At 31.7% G+C, this 17,717-nt stretch overlaps 1 protein-coding gene across 2 annotated transcripts; it reads right to left on the reverse strand.

Moving 5' to 3' along the window:
* Window positions 1–56: 56 nt before the first annotated feature.
* Window positions 57–12,245, reverse strand: Cyp4aa1 (Probable cytochrome P450 4aa1). 2 transcript variants are annotated; one of them, XM_031970710.2, is made up of 7 exons: window positions 12,034–12,245; window positions 7,889–8,057; window positions 6,985–7,362; window positions 4,670–4,736; window positions 4,009–4,544; window positions 3,309–3,488; window positions 57–2,955 (listed from the first exon to the last, which is right to left on the reverse strand). In XM_031970710.2, the coding sequence occupies exons 1-7, from the start codon at window positions 12,046–12,048 to the stop codon at window positions 2,768–2,770; spliced, it is 1,533 nt and encodes a 510-aa protein (XP_031826570.2). In that variant the 5' UTR covers window positions 12,049–12,245; the 3' UTR covers window positions 57–2,767. The 2 variants fall into 2 exon arrangements, with proteins under 2 accessions (XP_031826570.2, XP_031826569.2); XM_031970709.2 differs by lacking the exon at window positions 12,034–12,245 and adding an exon at window positions 9,298–9,445.
* Window positions 12,246–17,717: the final 5,472 nt, after the last annotated feature.

Here is a 17,717-nt window from a genome sequence, read left to right on the forward strand (position 1 = left end):
CAATAAAGTATGTTTCTACATTTATCAAAGATATTTTACGTCTCGACGTTTAGAACTTTTAACAATGTTTTTTATTTTAAAAGATATTAATCATATACAGTTCGTTCTTCTTTTAAATTGATCAGAAAAAATGGAACTTTTTGAGAAAATTATAGTTTCAGTTTTAACATTACTTCTGAATAATATAACGATAAATAAATTTTTATTTTATCTATTTCGTTTTCAAGATCGGTAACGTTTGTTTGTCACATCGGTAACATTTATCTATCAGTTTGAGCGTTTCGCCATGGATGTCGCTACCAATCAAAAGTGCAGATTTTCGGAGGCAGATAATTCTTGCCGCTATATGTATTATATACTATGCACAGAACCGCAAGAATTATTCATTGTATTAGAAAGCTTATATACTATACTGAAATGAAAAAGGAAATTTCACAAAACTAATGTTGCCTTTCTTCAGACATCAACTGTCGGTCAATATCAAAGAAAACATTGTAACACAGAGCTAACTGAAATTTTTTAACCGAAAAAAATTATTTTATCGTTAACAACATAAATTCGAAAAGATCACAGTTAGATGGGAACTATTTTTCTAATAAAAACAAGCCTAAGCACGCTATAAATTGGATAATCAAGTCAAATAAATCATTAAAAAGTTTTAACTCAGTAATAAAGCTTCTGCGCGATTCAGTAAGAGTGTGCAATTCATACGTATATGAAATATTATAAACTATATTTAATATTTTCAAAAGAACAGTTAATAGAATGAAAAAATATCAATTTTATAATATGTTTTTATATTACACATGAAAAATAATTTGCTAACTTTATTTTGTTTCCTTTTCATTTGTGTTTTCATTTAATTTACATTAACAGGTATGGGTTGAATATGTACGCAGGACACATGTAACAAGTCTGAGCATTTAAGTATAAATGGCATAAAAATTTTTAACATACATGTACATCTTATTATTTTTAATAGATTAATTATATGGCTACAAAAGACTTTTCTACGGAAAAATGTAGTAATTAGATAAAACTAACTAAACAAACGAAGATTGCATCATATTCACCGATTCTTAAATAAATATAAATCAGAGTATAGCATAATGTCCAACTTCGACATGAACTAATTTTCTGTGTGCATGCGTTTATATATAATACTGCTGTAAGTAGGTCAAATTACATAAAAACAATGAAAATTTCAAATTATTTTAATTTATATTAGAATGATACTACAGCTTTTCTGTTTATTGAAAAATATCGAATAACTTTTTTCGCCTGAGAGTTTAATTTAGTGAACTTAGTGCAGTATTGGACTTTGTTTTTAAAACTAGTTTTTATAAAGATTCTATTGTTTCTAATAGGCAATTTTATTCAAATCCTTACCTGTGAATTATTTTGAAAATATGTTTGAACATACTTAATACAATACAACCAATTAACAAATTGAGTCAATTATCAGAAAATGAAACGTTGATTTTAGATGCTTCTGATGTCATTGTTCAAGAACTAAATTCGTTTGTTTGAAAACAGCGATTTTAAAAAAGCTTTTGGATACTATATTTATTTTGAAAATTAAATATTGACGACGAAAAATGGAATTCATTTCGACCACAAAAAAATGAATAATATTTATGTTTAATTTATTATTAATATTATATGATATATTAATTATTAATATTAATAATTCAATTAAAATAGTGGATTGACTGCAAGTTAACACTGTCATAAAAAAAAGAAAGAAAACGAATTCGAAATTATGGCTACGAATTTTTATTATGGGGCAAGGGATTGAACTGAATAAAATTTGAAACTCGCGACATAAATCTTTTTCCAGGTCGCTTATGACACTTCAATATTGAGCGAAGTGTGTAAAAAGTCAGTTAAGCAACGGTATTGCCAACAGGATTGCGTAAGCAGACTACTTGACACTGTAAGATGAAACACGTTCAATTGCTTTTTGATAATTTATGCAGGACTTGAAGTACGTCCCTTCATGGCCAATGCGGTTATGTAAATATGTATTAAAGTGGACGAGCATACTTAATTATACTTAGCCATAGACCGCGTGAGAGACATCCCAAAATTGAAAGTAACCATAAATTACCACATGTAAACTTCTTAGTCTTGACCTTGGATCGCTCTAATCGATTTTAGCAACATCAACTATTTACGACTTCCCTTTTGGTTCGAATCAAAGAACCTTTCGAAACAAATCCTTCATCATTACCCGCGAACATGTCGAACATTAATACAATAATGATTCAATGTTAATGATAATTTGTTAACGATAAAGTCATCTTTATGCGTGCTTGTCCAATTTAATCTAAATAAATACTCAAATATGAAGATAATTAATGATTTCGTAGTGCGCGCGAGAAAAGGACAATCATTTTTACGATTTCTACGTTCCTTATGAAACAAACTTCTATTCTCTCCGTGTGTGTATTTATTGCGAAGCGATTTATTTCAATTTATAGATCGATTATTCGTTAAATACTTTCTCACGAACGTTCGCGGTCAGTCACACCTTTAAGCGGAATAAACAGCGTTCACTTCGTGAAACGTTTGGTCAATTATATTTTATTAAGTGAGGAACTATCGAAGGATGTTATTAATGTTATCCAGTTGATTGTAACGTACCGAACGTTCCGTAGTACAATTTACTTAGGAAAAGGTTTAATAAGTTACAGTTCAGTGGTCATTGTTATGAAAATGGAAGTACAAATGGAGTATTACAATCTAGTGGTCGGAAAGTGTCGAATTAATTAACTAAAGCAGCTTTCGATTTCTGTTCGCGCGCTACAACCTTAACCCAGAGTCCGCCTTGCGCTCTGATCGTCATTCGGAATTTCGGTTTCACTTCCTCTTTCCCTGGGATCGATTGTAATCGGCACCTCCGAAGAATCGAGCTGACCAAGGATTTCATTTCCAGCATCGCGAACTTGTACCCTGTGAACGGTCCGATAAATCGATTTCTTTAGATAAGTTCACTATAAAATATAATTATAGAAAAGAGCAAATCTTTTATTTCCTATGAATATAACCAGTTTCTACATTTTCATTATTTTTTAAATTCATTTTTCTGTTATTAATGGATTGGTAAAATAATTTTAGTTATTAATCGATAAAAGTAACGTATTTTTGTAATACGTATTTAGTATTCTTAGGCAGTGTGTTAGTATATTTAGGCAGATATAACTTCGTAATTAATACCCGATTTCGTAAATTCGTCTATGAAAATGCAAATCTGCATGAACATACATGACCCAATGTAAAGAATGCTTTCTACAAAGTAACTTTACCGATGCAGTTTCTGGGTCCAGCGCTGAAAGGTAAGTAAGCGTATGGATGTCTCTTCCCGCAATTTTCTAGACTGAAGCGTTCGGGTTTGAACGCTTCTGGATCCGGATAATGATGTGGTAAACGGTGCGTGCAATATGGCGACATGATAACGCCACAGCCTGCTGGTATCACGTATTTTCCTGCATATTTCAAATGAATGTTAAACAATAATATATTTAATATTATATCGTTAAAGGTTGATTTGTTATTAGTTGAGTAGTTCAAATTAATACTGGTCTAATTACTATTTCTAAATCCTCGAATAAAAAAGCTTTCGTGAAATGTTCTGGGATTAATTGAATACTAATATAACAATGACATTAGTAATATTTATTGTTATTAATTACTAATGTTAGCAATTACAATGTCATTGGTAACGTTAATTATCGTTAATTATTAATATAAGTAATTACAATATTATTATCAACATAAATTATTATTAATCATCAATATTAATGTTTAATCAATCCAATAACATTTCATAAGAGCTTTTTCTCTCCAGAACTCAGAAACACTAATTTAACCACTATTAGTCTGAACTACTCACTAGTTTACATAACCATATGCATAATATAATTTATACCGTTGAATTGAAACAGAAATTTCATTACACCAACTCAATACACTGAATACACAATAAACCATTAAATATTCACTTACCAATCTTTACATCTTCACCGAGTATCCTCCCTATAAGCGGCACACTAGGGTAAAGCCTGAGGGCCTCTTTGATGCACATTTCCAGGCACTTCATTTCCTTCAAGTCCTTAATGGTCGGCATCCTCGAGTCTTTATTGAAAATTGCGTCCAGCTCCTCAATGCATTTCTCTTGCCACTCGGGATGATTAGCCAAAAGGAACATCGTCATCGCTGTCGCAGTGCCAACCGAGTCTTGACCGGCCAACATGAACGTGCAACACTCTTCGACGATGTCTTCGTCGCTGAAGCAAGGATTCCTCTCGTTCATCTCCACCATGTACTCCAACAACGAGATCCTCTTTGCACCCTGTGATTCGTCGTTACTCACGGCACCCTTGTTGTACATTTGATCGCGCTTCTCCTGCATCATCCTGAAGCACGTGTCGAAAAGGTCCTTTCGTTGCTTCTCTTCTTGCCTGCCGAACTTCGTCAATCGGTAAATCCATTCGATCAACAACCAAGGCCTGACCAGACGATACAAAAGCATGATCTGTCCCCTAAAACAGAGATAGGGATCCGGAGATTTATATTCTAGTGTCGAAAACTGGCTGCTTTTGGAATTCTAATTATAGAAATGTTCACGTCAGTAAAGTTCAATAGAAACGTATATCTATAGACTCACTTTCTGAATGGTAGATCGTCCGTGTCCTGCGCGTGCCGGCTCGCTCGTTTGATCCCCAGAACCGTCTCTGTGAACAATTAATAATAATTTCGTACGTCGAGAAGAGATTTTTCGTTTCTTTCTTTCGTTTTATCGTTGCTAACACTTTTACATAATACTTATATACTTATTAACAATTATTAACAATATTTCATAAAATATCAAAATACACGCATTTAACAATTTTTCGCTTAAACATTTTTATAAGAAATCCTTTTTATCATATAATATTTATCTATCTAAAAGGTTAAATCTTAGCAATCCAGTAAGCCTTCATATACGAACTAACTAGATGCAACTATATAGTATATAATATTATATTTTCGAAAATTATTAAAATCGAAAGAACAATTTTTAAACAACTTTCTATGATCATTTAACAGGCAAACTACAGGGAATGAAGTCGTTAATCATTACGCAATAAAATAAACACTTTCGATTCTGTATGTAAATCAATTCGAAAATGCGTCCATCAGATGATATTGATTCATTGAGGCTTAAATGGTTTTATTGTGTTCCGCGTAAAGTATTGTGTTAAGAGACGTTTCATTGTTACGGTCAGACGGAAACTAAGTACATACGATTGATTATGGATTCATATGTTAATTGATATTGAAAGCCAGATATTGCGGAATTTCCTGTAAAAAACGGTTAGCATGTATCGGAGGTTCAAAACCTGAGCGGATTTCCGAATGGCACGGCCGAACAATAGATTTACTACGCGTTTTTAACAACAAAATAGACGAACGGCAGCGCGTTATTGACATGTTAACGAAACTGAGTCGCTCGAAACATTGTGTATACGTGTAGAACAAGGAATCTCGGTGTTCGGCGTTTCGACACGACATAACGGGTCACATGTGATTTGCGTAATTCGGAAGAAATTTAATGTACTGTATCGCTAATCAGCTGTGTTTATATGAAACGTATATTAAATGCAAATTTCTGACGATAAATTCATTCGCGTAGATGGGCAAATACTCCCGCGTGTCGAAATGCTTAAAACGTCCAGAGCAATAGACAACATTTCAGAAACTGAAAATCATGGTACATAAATTCTCATATTTTAAAGTATTGGAAGATCATAGATCTTGATACTGCTCATCATTTTTACACTTTGCGATGCTAGAATTGAATTGTATTCGGTTTAACTTCTTAAATACGTGTTATTTCAGAAGTATTTATATGTTTAAATCAATTTTTTATGTTTAGTATCATAGTATATTTTGAACTAATAAATAGTTGCTTTGTAATGTTAACAGTAAATATTTCTATCATTCTGTTATTCTATTTATATTATTCTATTCAATCCCTTAAAATGATCATTGCGATTTCTCTGGCGTTTCCACTAAGCTAGTAAAAGATTACCAAATGGAAAAGTAATCACTAGTGCAATTAATAACAACTAACAATAATAAGAATTGCTAGACAATTTTTTATTCAATAAAAAATAAGATTATTACACATTTTTTAAAAAATATGAATGTGTATCTGTTAAAGAAAAAATATTAAAGCAGTTTGAAAATTGATTCGATCAGAAGTTACGATTTTTTCCTCGAAAGCGCATACACGCGAAACACTGTGACGCTTGTGTAAACTGACCACAATTATTTCCCATAAGTTGCATAAAGGTTACATGACTTGAGCGAACAAAATATTGACGCTCTTAGCCATACATCGAGTGCATTTACGTGCAACGAATAACTTGAAAAAAAGAACATCTGTGCTTAATGTGCTTCTGTCGTTGCTGAATACTTAATATTCGAATAATTAGAATTGAATAGGAGAGGCACAAATAATGAAGATTATTCACTGGAATTGTACCGTATTCGATTCGACAAATTAATCACGTTTTATAGGTATTTGCGGGGAGAGTACCGATTAATTATTTAAATGCATCATGCGTATACAAGCATTTAAACTTAAGATCACTTGACTAGAATAAGAATTTATTTCTAAGTATATAAACTGATTCACTTAATAATAATTTACAGGGAAACGGTATTTGTTTCGATATTTAAACTGAATCTGAAAAACGGTAATTAATTCGATTAAATCGTTATCTTGTACATATTTCTTTATTCAGATTCGGGAAACAGTCATTATTCAATTTTCAAGTTCATAATTGTTCTGCATGAAACGAACAATCGTTTGTTTCATTAATTATTAAAATTGTTTATGATTAATATTATTAATTATTATTATTAATAGTTATTATTACTAATTAATGTTATTCTTTAATTATTTACATAATTGTCTTTATGGTATTTACTTACCACTTAAAATATCGTAAACGGAATCGTTGACGAACGTGGTAATATTAATTTCCTCGTTATCCCTCTCGTGGAACTCGTTCATCAGACGATCCGCGCATTCCGCGAACGTAATCGTGAACTTCTCGAGAATGTTTAGGTGAAACGCCGGTTGCAAGAACTTCCGGTGCATCCGCCATGTGTCCACGTCCCTGGTGATCAAACCCTTTCCGAGGAAATTGTCTAACAATTTATAGAAAAACACTTTTTGCGTGTGCTTCATACTGCTGAGGACTACTTGGATGTCTTCTGGCTCGGGCAGCATCACGTACGGTAACCCTGTCAGCCATATCCTGACGATGCGCCCATAAGTTTGGCTCTCGTATCCCAGCCTGTGAAGCACTGAAACCAATGTGATATTTTGCCAATTTGATTGATAATTTGATGTCAAACCTTTTAATTTGGTGGACGGTTAACTCTCATATTTGCAGTTTTTAATTTGCTTCTATACAATTTATAAAAATTTATGAAAATTTGAAGAAGTGTGACAAAGCTTCGAATTTCAGTTTTTATAAAAATATTGTAGTTACAAACATTTACACAAAAATATTACAACGATAATATTTGTAAGCTTGAAGAAACATAAACAATTCGTTTGCTAACATCAGGTTTAATTGATGAATGGTTACTTAGAGTAACCAGTAACTTAATCTTTGAAAGTATTATTGATTGAAAAAGGTTTCCTAAGAAGGGGCAATTGTTACTATTTTTATTATCAGTGAATCGATTAAAATTTTATTGTAATACTCGTAGATGATATAACTTTTAATTAAAGTTTAATTTTAAATTGTAAATTATGTATGATAAAGTATTCTGTAAAAATGAAAAAATTCTTACGTTTTTTAAGATGAAAATGTTGGTTACTTACGATTATCTTTGATAACGCAACCCGCATTTCCTAAGAATGGTACGGTTTTCGGGCCACTGAGACGCAACACGAAATAGACGCACCTAATGTAGCTCTTCAGGATGTATAAGATGTAAACGATCGCTATGATTACGAGGTATGCCCATACCCCACCTGGCGTTTGGTCCCACTGATACAATAAAAACAACAATTTTGGTTCATATCAAGTATCATTCCATCGAAACGCTAAAATTATATTTCAATTTTTTTAAGATATAAATTGTGTTATTACTATTCAGAGCAAAGTCGTTGAGAGGATGAGTAAATTAATTCTAATGAAACTGCGATTATTAATAACCCAACTTTCATTATATAATTAACTAATAAAACATGTTTATAATATATTAATGTATAATATTTACAAGACAGAAGGAAGACAAGGAAAAACAAGAAATAAAAAATAAAGACTTAATCAGAAATAAACTCATTTGGCACTCATTAATTAAGAAGATAGTCTACATTTTATAAACAGAATTGGTTCACCACGTTTCACCAGAACACTGCTGTTAACACTTCCAAAAAAAGTCACTTATTAACACCTGTAATCGATGTCTTCGAAAGCGTACACACACTTACTCCATCATTATTGAATAAGCATTTCTGTCAAGAAAACGTTGTTTCGCGATCATTAGCGTGTCTAGACACCGTACACATCGAATGTTCCGAGAATAAAAGTGCTAAATTATAATGATGTATGCACTTCAAATGAATATTACCAAAATTTCTTTAACCAAATTGCCCTTATTATCAGAATCAATATTCACCGATTAACATTGTACATAATTTACTTAACTTATCCCTATTAATAAGCAACTCATTAAAGACGGTAAAGTATTCATACGATTCACACGATCCCATTAAACACTCAAAAAAGAACATAAACAGGAATCTTGATTCATTTGGTAGTAAATTCCGCGGAGGCCATACATTAATTATTCTAAACGAATTTTTTATTAATTGGTGCGTTGAAACGTGCTACCCAAACGTAAATGCTAATCGAATAATAATTAAACGAGGTTCATTGGCCAATAGTACATTCGATACTGATAATAACAAGTGAAACTGTTAAACCAATAAAAGTCTTAATAATATATATCACACAAACTATATACATTATTATATTATACTATATATATACTACATATATTATATTACATATAAATAACATATATTTTACTAAACTTTACGTCACTTTATTTTATTCAGATGTTTATTGCCACAGCACACTAATTTCTCCACAACAAAGGCATCACAATACCGATATCTTTAATTAGTATTGTGTACCAATTTATTAAAATTACAACCGTCAAATATTTTTTCCAATCATTCCCGAAACATCGCACAGACGTGAATGATATTATGCCACTTACTATTTGTTGCACAGTAAGAACCATAGTCACCGAAAATTTTCCCGCGCAACCACGCCGAAACGGTTTTTAAGCAAAATATTTTAGAGCCGCCACACAGAACTCAGCCGTGTCCACACAGATACATCTTATTTAAGCGTTTGCTCCCACCAGATACCGGCGTAGACCACTCAAGACATGTTCGAAGTCCATGACGAGTAAGTAAGTACTTAGAATTTGTCACGTCTTACCATCAACAGCAACGTGAACATTTTCATCCCTCATTTTCAGTAAATTTTACTTAACCATGCGCGTTTTAATCGTTTATCGACGACGTCGACGATCACGCTGATCCATAAAATTCAACTTTTTTTTTGCCACAGAAAGTTTAATAATCTTAATAGTATTTCTCATGTGGAATTCGAATATGTAATCCGTTTTTCTCTATCATTCACAGTTTTTGAGAAAATCAATTTTGAATAAAAAACTCAGTTTTTCAACTTTGAACATTCGTTGTGTCTTAATTATGGAAATTTTTCGAACTCTTCTCACACAGCATTATTGTATGGACCTTGTTGAACACAATGATGTAAGTTTCAATGACATTATAAACATTTAAACATGTTTAAGCAATGCTGAAAGGCAAAATGGCTCCGGAGACGTACTGATTTTTGTGGATATTTTTCAATTTGTCTGAAAAACTAAGCGTCTAGGAGAAAATCTAATTTCAGCGTGCGATAGATTAGACATCTAGCTTGTGAAATCCGTTGAAAAAAGTTTCATAGCATATTTCGTTTTCAATTGAGAATGAAAAATATTTGCACAAAACATAAAGTTTATCTATGTAGTACATGTGTTAGCCTACTTTACTTAGATATTCGGATTACTTACATACTCATATTCTCTTACTTATATATCATTTTACAACAAATCTTACATAAGTTTAATAAGATCAATAATATGAGAACCGATAATACTAGTAACAGTGCAACTGATAATGCAATCTTTATAATTGTAACAGATCACACTGATCTATAAAATGTGACCTTGTTTTTGCCATAGAATGGTTTAACTCTTTCGCTACGACGCGTCGTAGACTGACGATTGTAGTCACTCTCTCGACAAATGTTCAAAGTTGGAAAATTGAGTTTTCCATCAAAATTTGTTTTTCTCAAAATCTGTGGGTAGTAAAGAAAAATGGATTGTACATTCGAATTCAGCATAAGAAATACTATTGAAAGCTCTCATTAAACCTTCTGTGGCAAAAATCGTGTTGACCAGTATTATTAATACACCAATCGTTCCGATGTTTTCAGCTTGTTGGTATAATGAGTTGAAAAGTAGAGATTCCACTTCGAAGAAACCGGCATAAAGGCAAAAAGGTTGCAGTAAAAAATGTTCACGGTAGTTGAAAAATACGCGGTGCGTGAACAAAGATCTCGTAAATAGAGATTGATTTTTTCTCGACGTAAACATGCGGACCTTCAAAGAAAACTCGCCGTGCAACCGCAGATGCACTCAACATTTACATTCATTAATTTTAGTTACCGTAGACATTGTTTGTTTGGAAACAGTATTACACGCGAAGAAAAATACGACACGACGCGATGGGACGAAACCGTTTTGTTTTGGTATGTCTATTAAAGAAGTAAATATGGATACCACTTTTTATTTTTGGAACGTTCATAGGATGACTCATGGACGACTTCGTTTTCCCTGATGTTTAATCATATTCGGGTATTGGTGACAATTTATGATTCTGCTAGATAATAATTTTGCTTGTTAATGAGATTACCTCGCGATTTCTGCGTATCCTAGTGATTGTTCCTGTGTTAACAGTCAATATTCACGTGGAATGTTCTTCTTTTTCTTTATTTTAAATAATTTACATTTTTATTTAATATTACCTATTTACTTACTCCTGTCCACGCGATGTTATTTTTAGAGAACAAGAATTTTCTGTATCTTAAGGATTAATCTTTATTCTTCGAAAATATTCTGAATTTTTTATTCAATTTGCATTTCGTACATCTTGTTACCAGTGACAACTGGACAACTTTGTGACAACTATAGTTTCGTATTTGCATAGAGATTAATTTTGTGCTAATTTTAATTAGATGTCGTAACGCTGATATTCGAGATATCAACAACTCCTGTTAGATATTTCCATTTCATAAACAAGTTCAGTATTAACCTACCAAATTAATGTTAGGAAATGCTTTAACACTAGAACTAGCGAGCACTCAAACTTACTTTTGAAAATTTTTTTATGAAAACTACAAACGTGGATTTATTAAGATTTCAATTGGCTCATATTTCATATTTGTTTAGGTATTATTAAATCAGTGTCATTGATCATTTTTCAAAGAAGTATCTGTACCGTTACTGCAATTGTAAAAGAAGCATTTAGGAATTAGTCATTTTATTCTACCTGGTAGTTCTAGTGTTAATTCCACTGTAGCATGCGCCATTTATTTACGTAAGTGATTGACTCGGCAAAACGAAAAGTAGGAACATTCTATGAGATTATACGTGAAGAGCAATCAAATGTGTCAACACCAAAAATGTGAAAACATTGAAAAAGTGGAGTTAGTTAATTTGACCTTTCTCTTTTTACACAGTGGAAATCATTGAAAGATGCTTCCCCGTGAATAACTTAGTACCAGACTTTTATGTACATTTTATCTATACATGTATACAGTGTTCATAATATTACAAATAAATCCAACAAAAAATGGATCACGAAGCAATGATTCTCACCTTTAGGAACACCATAGGGATACCATAGCACCCTGAATTCTAACGAACACCTCTTCACCTGCGATTCAAACTATCGGTCAACTAAACCTTCTCTGGCGAGTAGTTGAAGTTTATATAGGTGTTACGAGAAGTACGAGGCGTTTTACGAGGCCTATTAACGAGCAGTTCACAATCGAATCACGTATCAGCTATATGTGCAGGCGTGCTTTATAAAATATCGTTCCCTCGGCTCAGCTTCTGGGAGGCGGTCACCAAAGATAATGCTCCGTGCGCATCCTTCCCGTCAGGGTCGGCAACGGAGTAAAGAACCTCGAAAAAACTTTTGCCCGGTGAATAACTTATCGTTGTAGCTACGCCGCTAATTAGTGGGCAATTCTTCCAACACATTCGTTCAGAAATGTTGCTCGAAGAACGGACTCAAGCGAAGTTTGTCCGTTATTTTCGCGAAATGAAAAATGAAATGAAAATGATCGATTTTAAAATATCATTTCAAATTCTGCGTTTCTTTTCGTTCAGTTCACTTCATATCAATTTCCGGATTGACCGATTAATTAGCTTCTCAATTTTTGTCTTTCTTATTGTTCCTATTTCCACTAAGGAAAATTTGTCATCGGACTTGTTTACCTTTATTTTGTAACCAGTTGTTTGATGAGTTACGGTACTTACCTATGAGTTACGGTAGGGATAGGTATATACAAAATGCTGGTACAGTTAGTGTCAAAGTACTAAATTAAAATTGAAATTAATGTTGTATAATATCACGCAGTGCACTCGTTTCACATGTTTCTAGAATACCTTTGTAAATAAACAACATTTGTGCCGCGATCGGGCAGCGGAGTCGCATTGACTCACGTCTGCCATTACGTGTTTCACGGCTCATCGTCGACAAGACGCTGCTAACAGTGTTTATTGACAACGAAAATTATGACGCTTCTTACGATTGTCTTTATCGAATGTTATTGGTCGAACGCGTTATGGTTTTTTCGTCAAATCGTACACGAATTCTTCGAAGACCTTCAGGAATTTCGTGATAAACAGGTTCGTTGAAGTATCCATCTTTTGACTTTTTCACCAGGAAAATTTATATTACACCGCTTCATTGGTTTAATTAAAAATAGAAATATGCGAGGCCAGCAAGTTTTTTCGAGATAATAATATCGAAGATGAAAACAGAAATTCTGAATGCAAATTTGCGGTAGAATGGAATTGGAGTGTGGAACGCGCAGTATCGTGAAGACTGACAGACTTTGTTTCGACGATATAACTTGGAATCGTGCCATCTACTTTACAATCCTCATTTGTTGTGTTCGTTCGTTAAAATTCCATTATTAGCAAAGCACTAGTTAGGGGGTGTTGACGGATAACGCGTATACAATGCTTTCACAATTTTTTCACGTTCATTATTTATGGTTTTCTCTATTTTGTGTAACTTTGGGTGTTTACTTTGGTAGTCCGTAGATTTTATTAAAAAAGCTGAGAGAATTGAAAATGACTATTACTTGACTCGACAAGGTGAAAAGCCTTGCACTTGACAATGTGTAGTATTGCATCCGTATTTTCGCATTTATGCAGCTCTTTGCGGTTTCATTGTTATCACAGTGGCAAGGATCAGTGAATTAGGACAAAGACGAAATAACTTCTACTACTTTTGAGTTTCTTCAGTTTGCATCTGTTGGATTTAAAGAAAGTAAAAAATGAAAATGAAAGTCATAAACTATCTGCATGCGTTAATGGAAAATTTGCTTCTTTTCATTCAATTCTTTTATTTCCTTTACTGTATTAATTTTTTTGTTTCATTATTTTATCTGTATTATTAATTTCCCTCGTAAAATTCTATATTTATAAGAATGCAGAAGGAATGTTCAAGTTAGTAATACAACAAATCGATTTTTAATTCAGAAAGTATTTATTATTTCATTACTTTCAATTTAGTAATTTCAAGTTTTACAAATTTCATGATTAAAAATGATAAGCAATAAGTGCAATATGGAAGTGAAATTATCTGACGAGTAATTAAGTTTGCTGATTGACTACTATTCCATGAGAAGATGACGCTTTTATCAGTCCTGGATTTCTGGATCGGTAAGGTAGAAAACTTTAGGCATGAACACCAATAAGGTGTTTCATTTTATCATAGATGATAACAAGTATATTTCATAACAGGACATTATCAACTGAGCAGTGAAATGCACATCGTGTAAAATTTAAACTGCAAATTTTTATTCGTTATAAGGTGATAATACGTTTATACATTAATTTATTAACATTGTCGTTCCAGTATTATTGTTATTTCATTCTACACAATGACACATAGAAATAAGGGTTAAAGTTCATTTTAAATATTAAAATTTGAAATTTCCGTTCGATTTTAAAGTATGTTCATGTTAATGTAATATTTGTAATTTTGTAATTTTTTCAAGGCAGCACTTTCTCATTCGTTCCATATACAATCATTAAACTAAAAGTGTTCATGCAAATTCTAGTTCCCATTATTGAAATATCGTTAAATATCGAATGTAAATTTTATGAACTGTATTAAACTTGTCATGTTACTGTGTCTTGCACAATCATTTTCGCCGTGAATTCAATAGTAATATCCATAAAAAATCAATTTAAGATTTCTCTACATATTGAAAGTTTAGGTTGTACGAATGCGAATGTTTTGTAACGTGTAATTTAATATGTTGCTGAAAAAAATTGAAAGTTCGCAACTATTAACCGCGGAATGCCAATTTCCACACATCCGAATAAAGAAATCTTGGTAATACGATTACAATCGATCCTTGAATCAAAGAGTCCTTGCGTTGCCAGTATGATCCATTCACTAATGATACAGTAGTCCTTGTTACATTCAAGAACATTAGAGATAGTCGTTACCAATATGCACGATACAGTTAGAACGGACGATTTTTAAAAGAATTCAAGACGCACTTCCTGTAGGAAATGACACTAAAATGGTGGAAGCACTGTTTCATAACCGACCTGCTGATTTAAAAATATTTGTAATTCCGCATAAGAAGAATACGAAATGAACCCAGTTCCTCATGACACAGTATCAACCCGAGAAATCGCAATAGAATTAATTACAAAAAGGTTAAAAGCAAGAAGGAGTGTACACATACATTATTCTTTGTTTTACAGTCGACCGTAATAGCAAAAAGCTTAAGTCACTAAATACAATGTTTATTTATCTTTACTAAATGCAGTATGTTTATAAAACATTTGTATAAAATGTACATATTTAAAAAACAAATGTGTTTTTACAACGTGTATACAGTCACAAAAGACATTTTATAAATGAAGTAACAAAGACAATCGATTTCTATGATATATTGTATAGTAGTGTTGAACAAAAGAAATTCGATTGCACTTTGCTATTGCATCACTGCAAGAAAATGTGCTGATCTGTAAGAATATGAATCGTTTCAAATTATTAATTATATTTAAATGATAAGAGATAAATATACATCTTTCTTATCGCGTGCAACGTCAAACATTATTCTACACATACCCTTCCCATTTCATTGTTTTTTTCGCACAGTGTCAATGAATATTAAGAAGAAAATTATTTGATTACGCCTGATACTTGTATCAATTAATTGAAGCAAAATTAACGCTGATTATCCACAAATACATACTGACACTAACTGTGCCAATTATCGTACAGGATTAACCAAATTTCATACGTAATAAAATACACGAAAATATAATAATATAATACATGTATTATATTATATATAATATATATTATATTAATATTAATATAATTTTATTATAATAATATATATACATATTTATAATACTGTTTCATAAAATGTTTTATCACTCTTGTATATTTCCGCGCAATTAAAAAATTGTATGATAAAAAGATAAAACTAATCTATTCCTACAACTTTCACATTTTTTTTCTTACTTGGTATTACAGCGGAAATTCAAAAAATTCCTAACACAAATATATATTCTGTGATTACTTTTTTGCGTAAGTACATTGTAGTAAAGTAAGTTTTGATTCATTTCATCGATAAATAGTTGGTATTTCTCAGAAACACCTAGCTTACAAAATACGTGATTTTATTAAAATTTTAAACTGTAATCAATTTCAATAATGAAATTATTCTATTCGTTTCATTAAAACTTCACCCTTATTGATGACGTAAGCAAATAGAATCAATATCGGAAAAACAAATAATTTGTAGAAGAAGCAAAGAAATTTAGTTTGCCGTTAATTGCAGTTCAGTGAAATGTTTCATAGAGTATTTCAATACATATTTTCATTGTTAATTTTTTTAATGTGATGAATTTTTAGTGAAAGCAAAGGAATGTATGCATTGAGCATTGAATAATATAAAAATATTGTTAGTAATTTTTTTAAAACAATTAAAAATTAGGTTGATACAATTATTCTAATGTGTATTTGTTGAGACACTTTTAACCGCTAAAATTGAAATTGTAAAATAGTTAGACGATGAAACAGTTTGAAAACATCCTTTCACCTTGCATTATGCACTGACCAATTGTTTGAACTTCTAAGCATTCCCGCGGTTTGGTTTCAGGGCTGTATGAAAATAATTCAACGAACGTTTCTTATGATAGAATTTTTTTATTTTTAAAATTCAATATTAGTAAAATAAATTGTATATAATTTATATAATGTTAAAAGCTTATATTTCGAGGAAAACTTCTTTGAAAGTTTTAAACTTTCTTATAAATTAAATGTTTAACCAATTCTAGAATATTAAAAAATTTAAATAAACCCTTCCGAGAGAAAGACTTTCAAGAATATTTTTAGCTTACATTGTTTCTAATGAAAAAATTACTAAAAGTACTTCAAAACATTACTGTTATATAATTTAAATGAACACGTATCTCAATTTTATAAAATAAATTATATTTAATAAAAATAATACGGCTGGGTTCATCATAGTACGAAAATCCTATAAATATAAATCATTACACACTGTGCGATCTTGTGCAGAATAATGATTCACCCTCGAATATAATACAGAAGTCACTGACGTAATTTCTAAAATTTAGAACCAAACAGAAATTTCCTTACACAACAGAAAGTTCCACTAAAAGTGTCGATTATCAAATTTTTTCTTTTTCAACATACATTGAGACGTGACTCAGCAACTTCTAATTATTCAGAAAATTCCTTCAAAACAAACATTACACAATATCAATGACCACAAGGAGATAGTTTGTGTCTGATCACCTCATATTTTTATCGAAGTATTCCTATCAGCTTCCCATTGGGAATCCCGATATTTTTTCCCGAATTTGGATAAAGCATCAAGCAGACATCGTAAACAAGATGTTATGCTAAACAGGAGTAATCAAATGATTAGTCTAAATATTATTGTGCCATAAATTTCTCTTTGAGTAAGGTTGTAACTTTTAATCTGGCAGAAGTTATGCGACGATAGCATTATGAGTAAGCTGACCGGAATGATGCAACTAAAAATCAGGACACAGGATGTGGAGACTGAAGAAGAAAAAAAGAAAATGGACTACGAAGAAGTAAGGGATTCTTCTATTTCTACATTCTTCGCTAGAAGGGTAGAACCCTTTTTGGCTGTTGCTTGTGTAGTTTAGACGAATTCTAAAAAATTAGTCACCCTAATTATTAGATTACTGGAAATGTAAATGAAGATTAGAATTTTCAGAATACTAGAAAGATAATA

Source organism: Nomia melanderi, chromosome 7 (genome assembly GCF_051020985.1).
Source record: "Nomia melanderi isolate GNS246 chromosome 7, iyNomMela1, whole genome shotgun sequence".
Lineage (NCBI taxonomy): Eukaryota > Metazoa > Arthropoda > Insecta > Hymenoptera > Halictidae > Nomia > Nomia melanderi.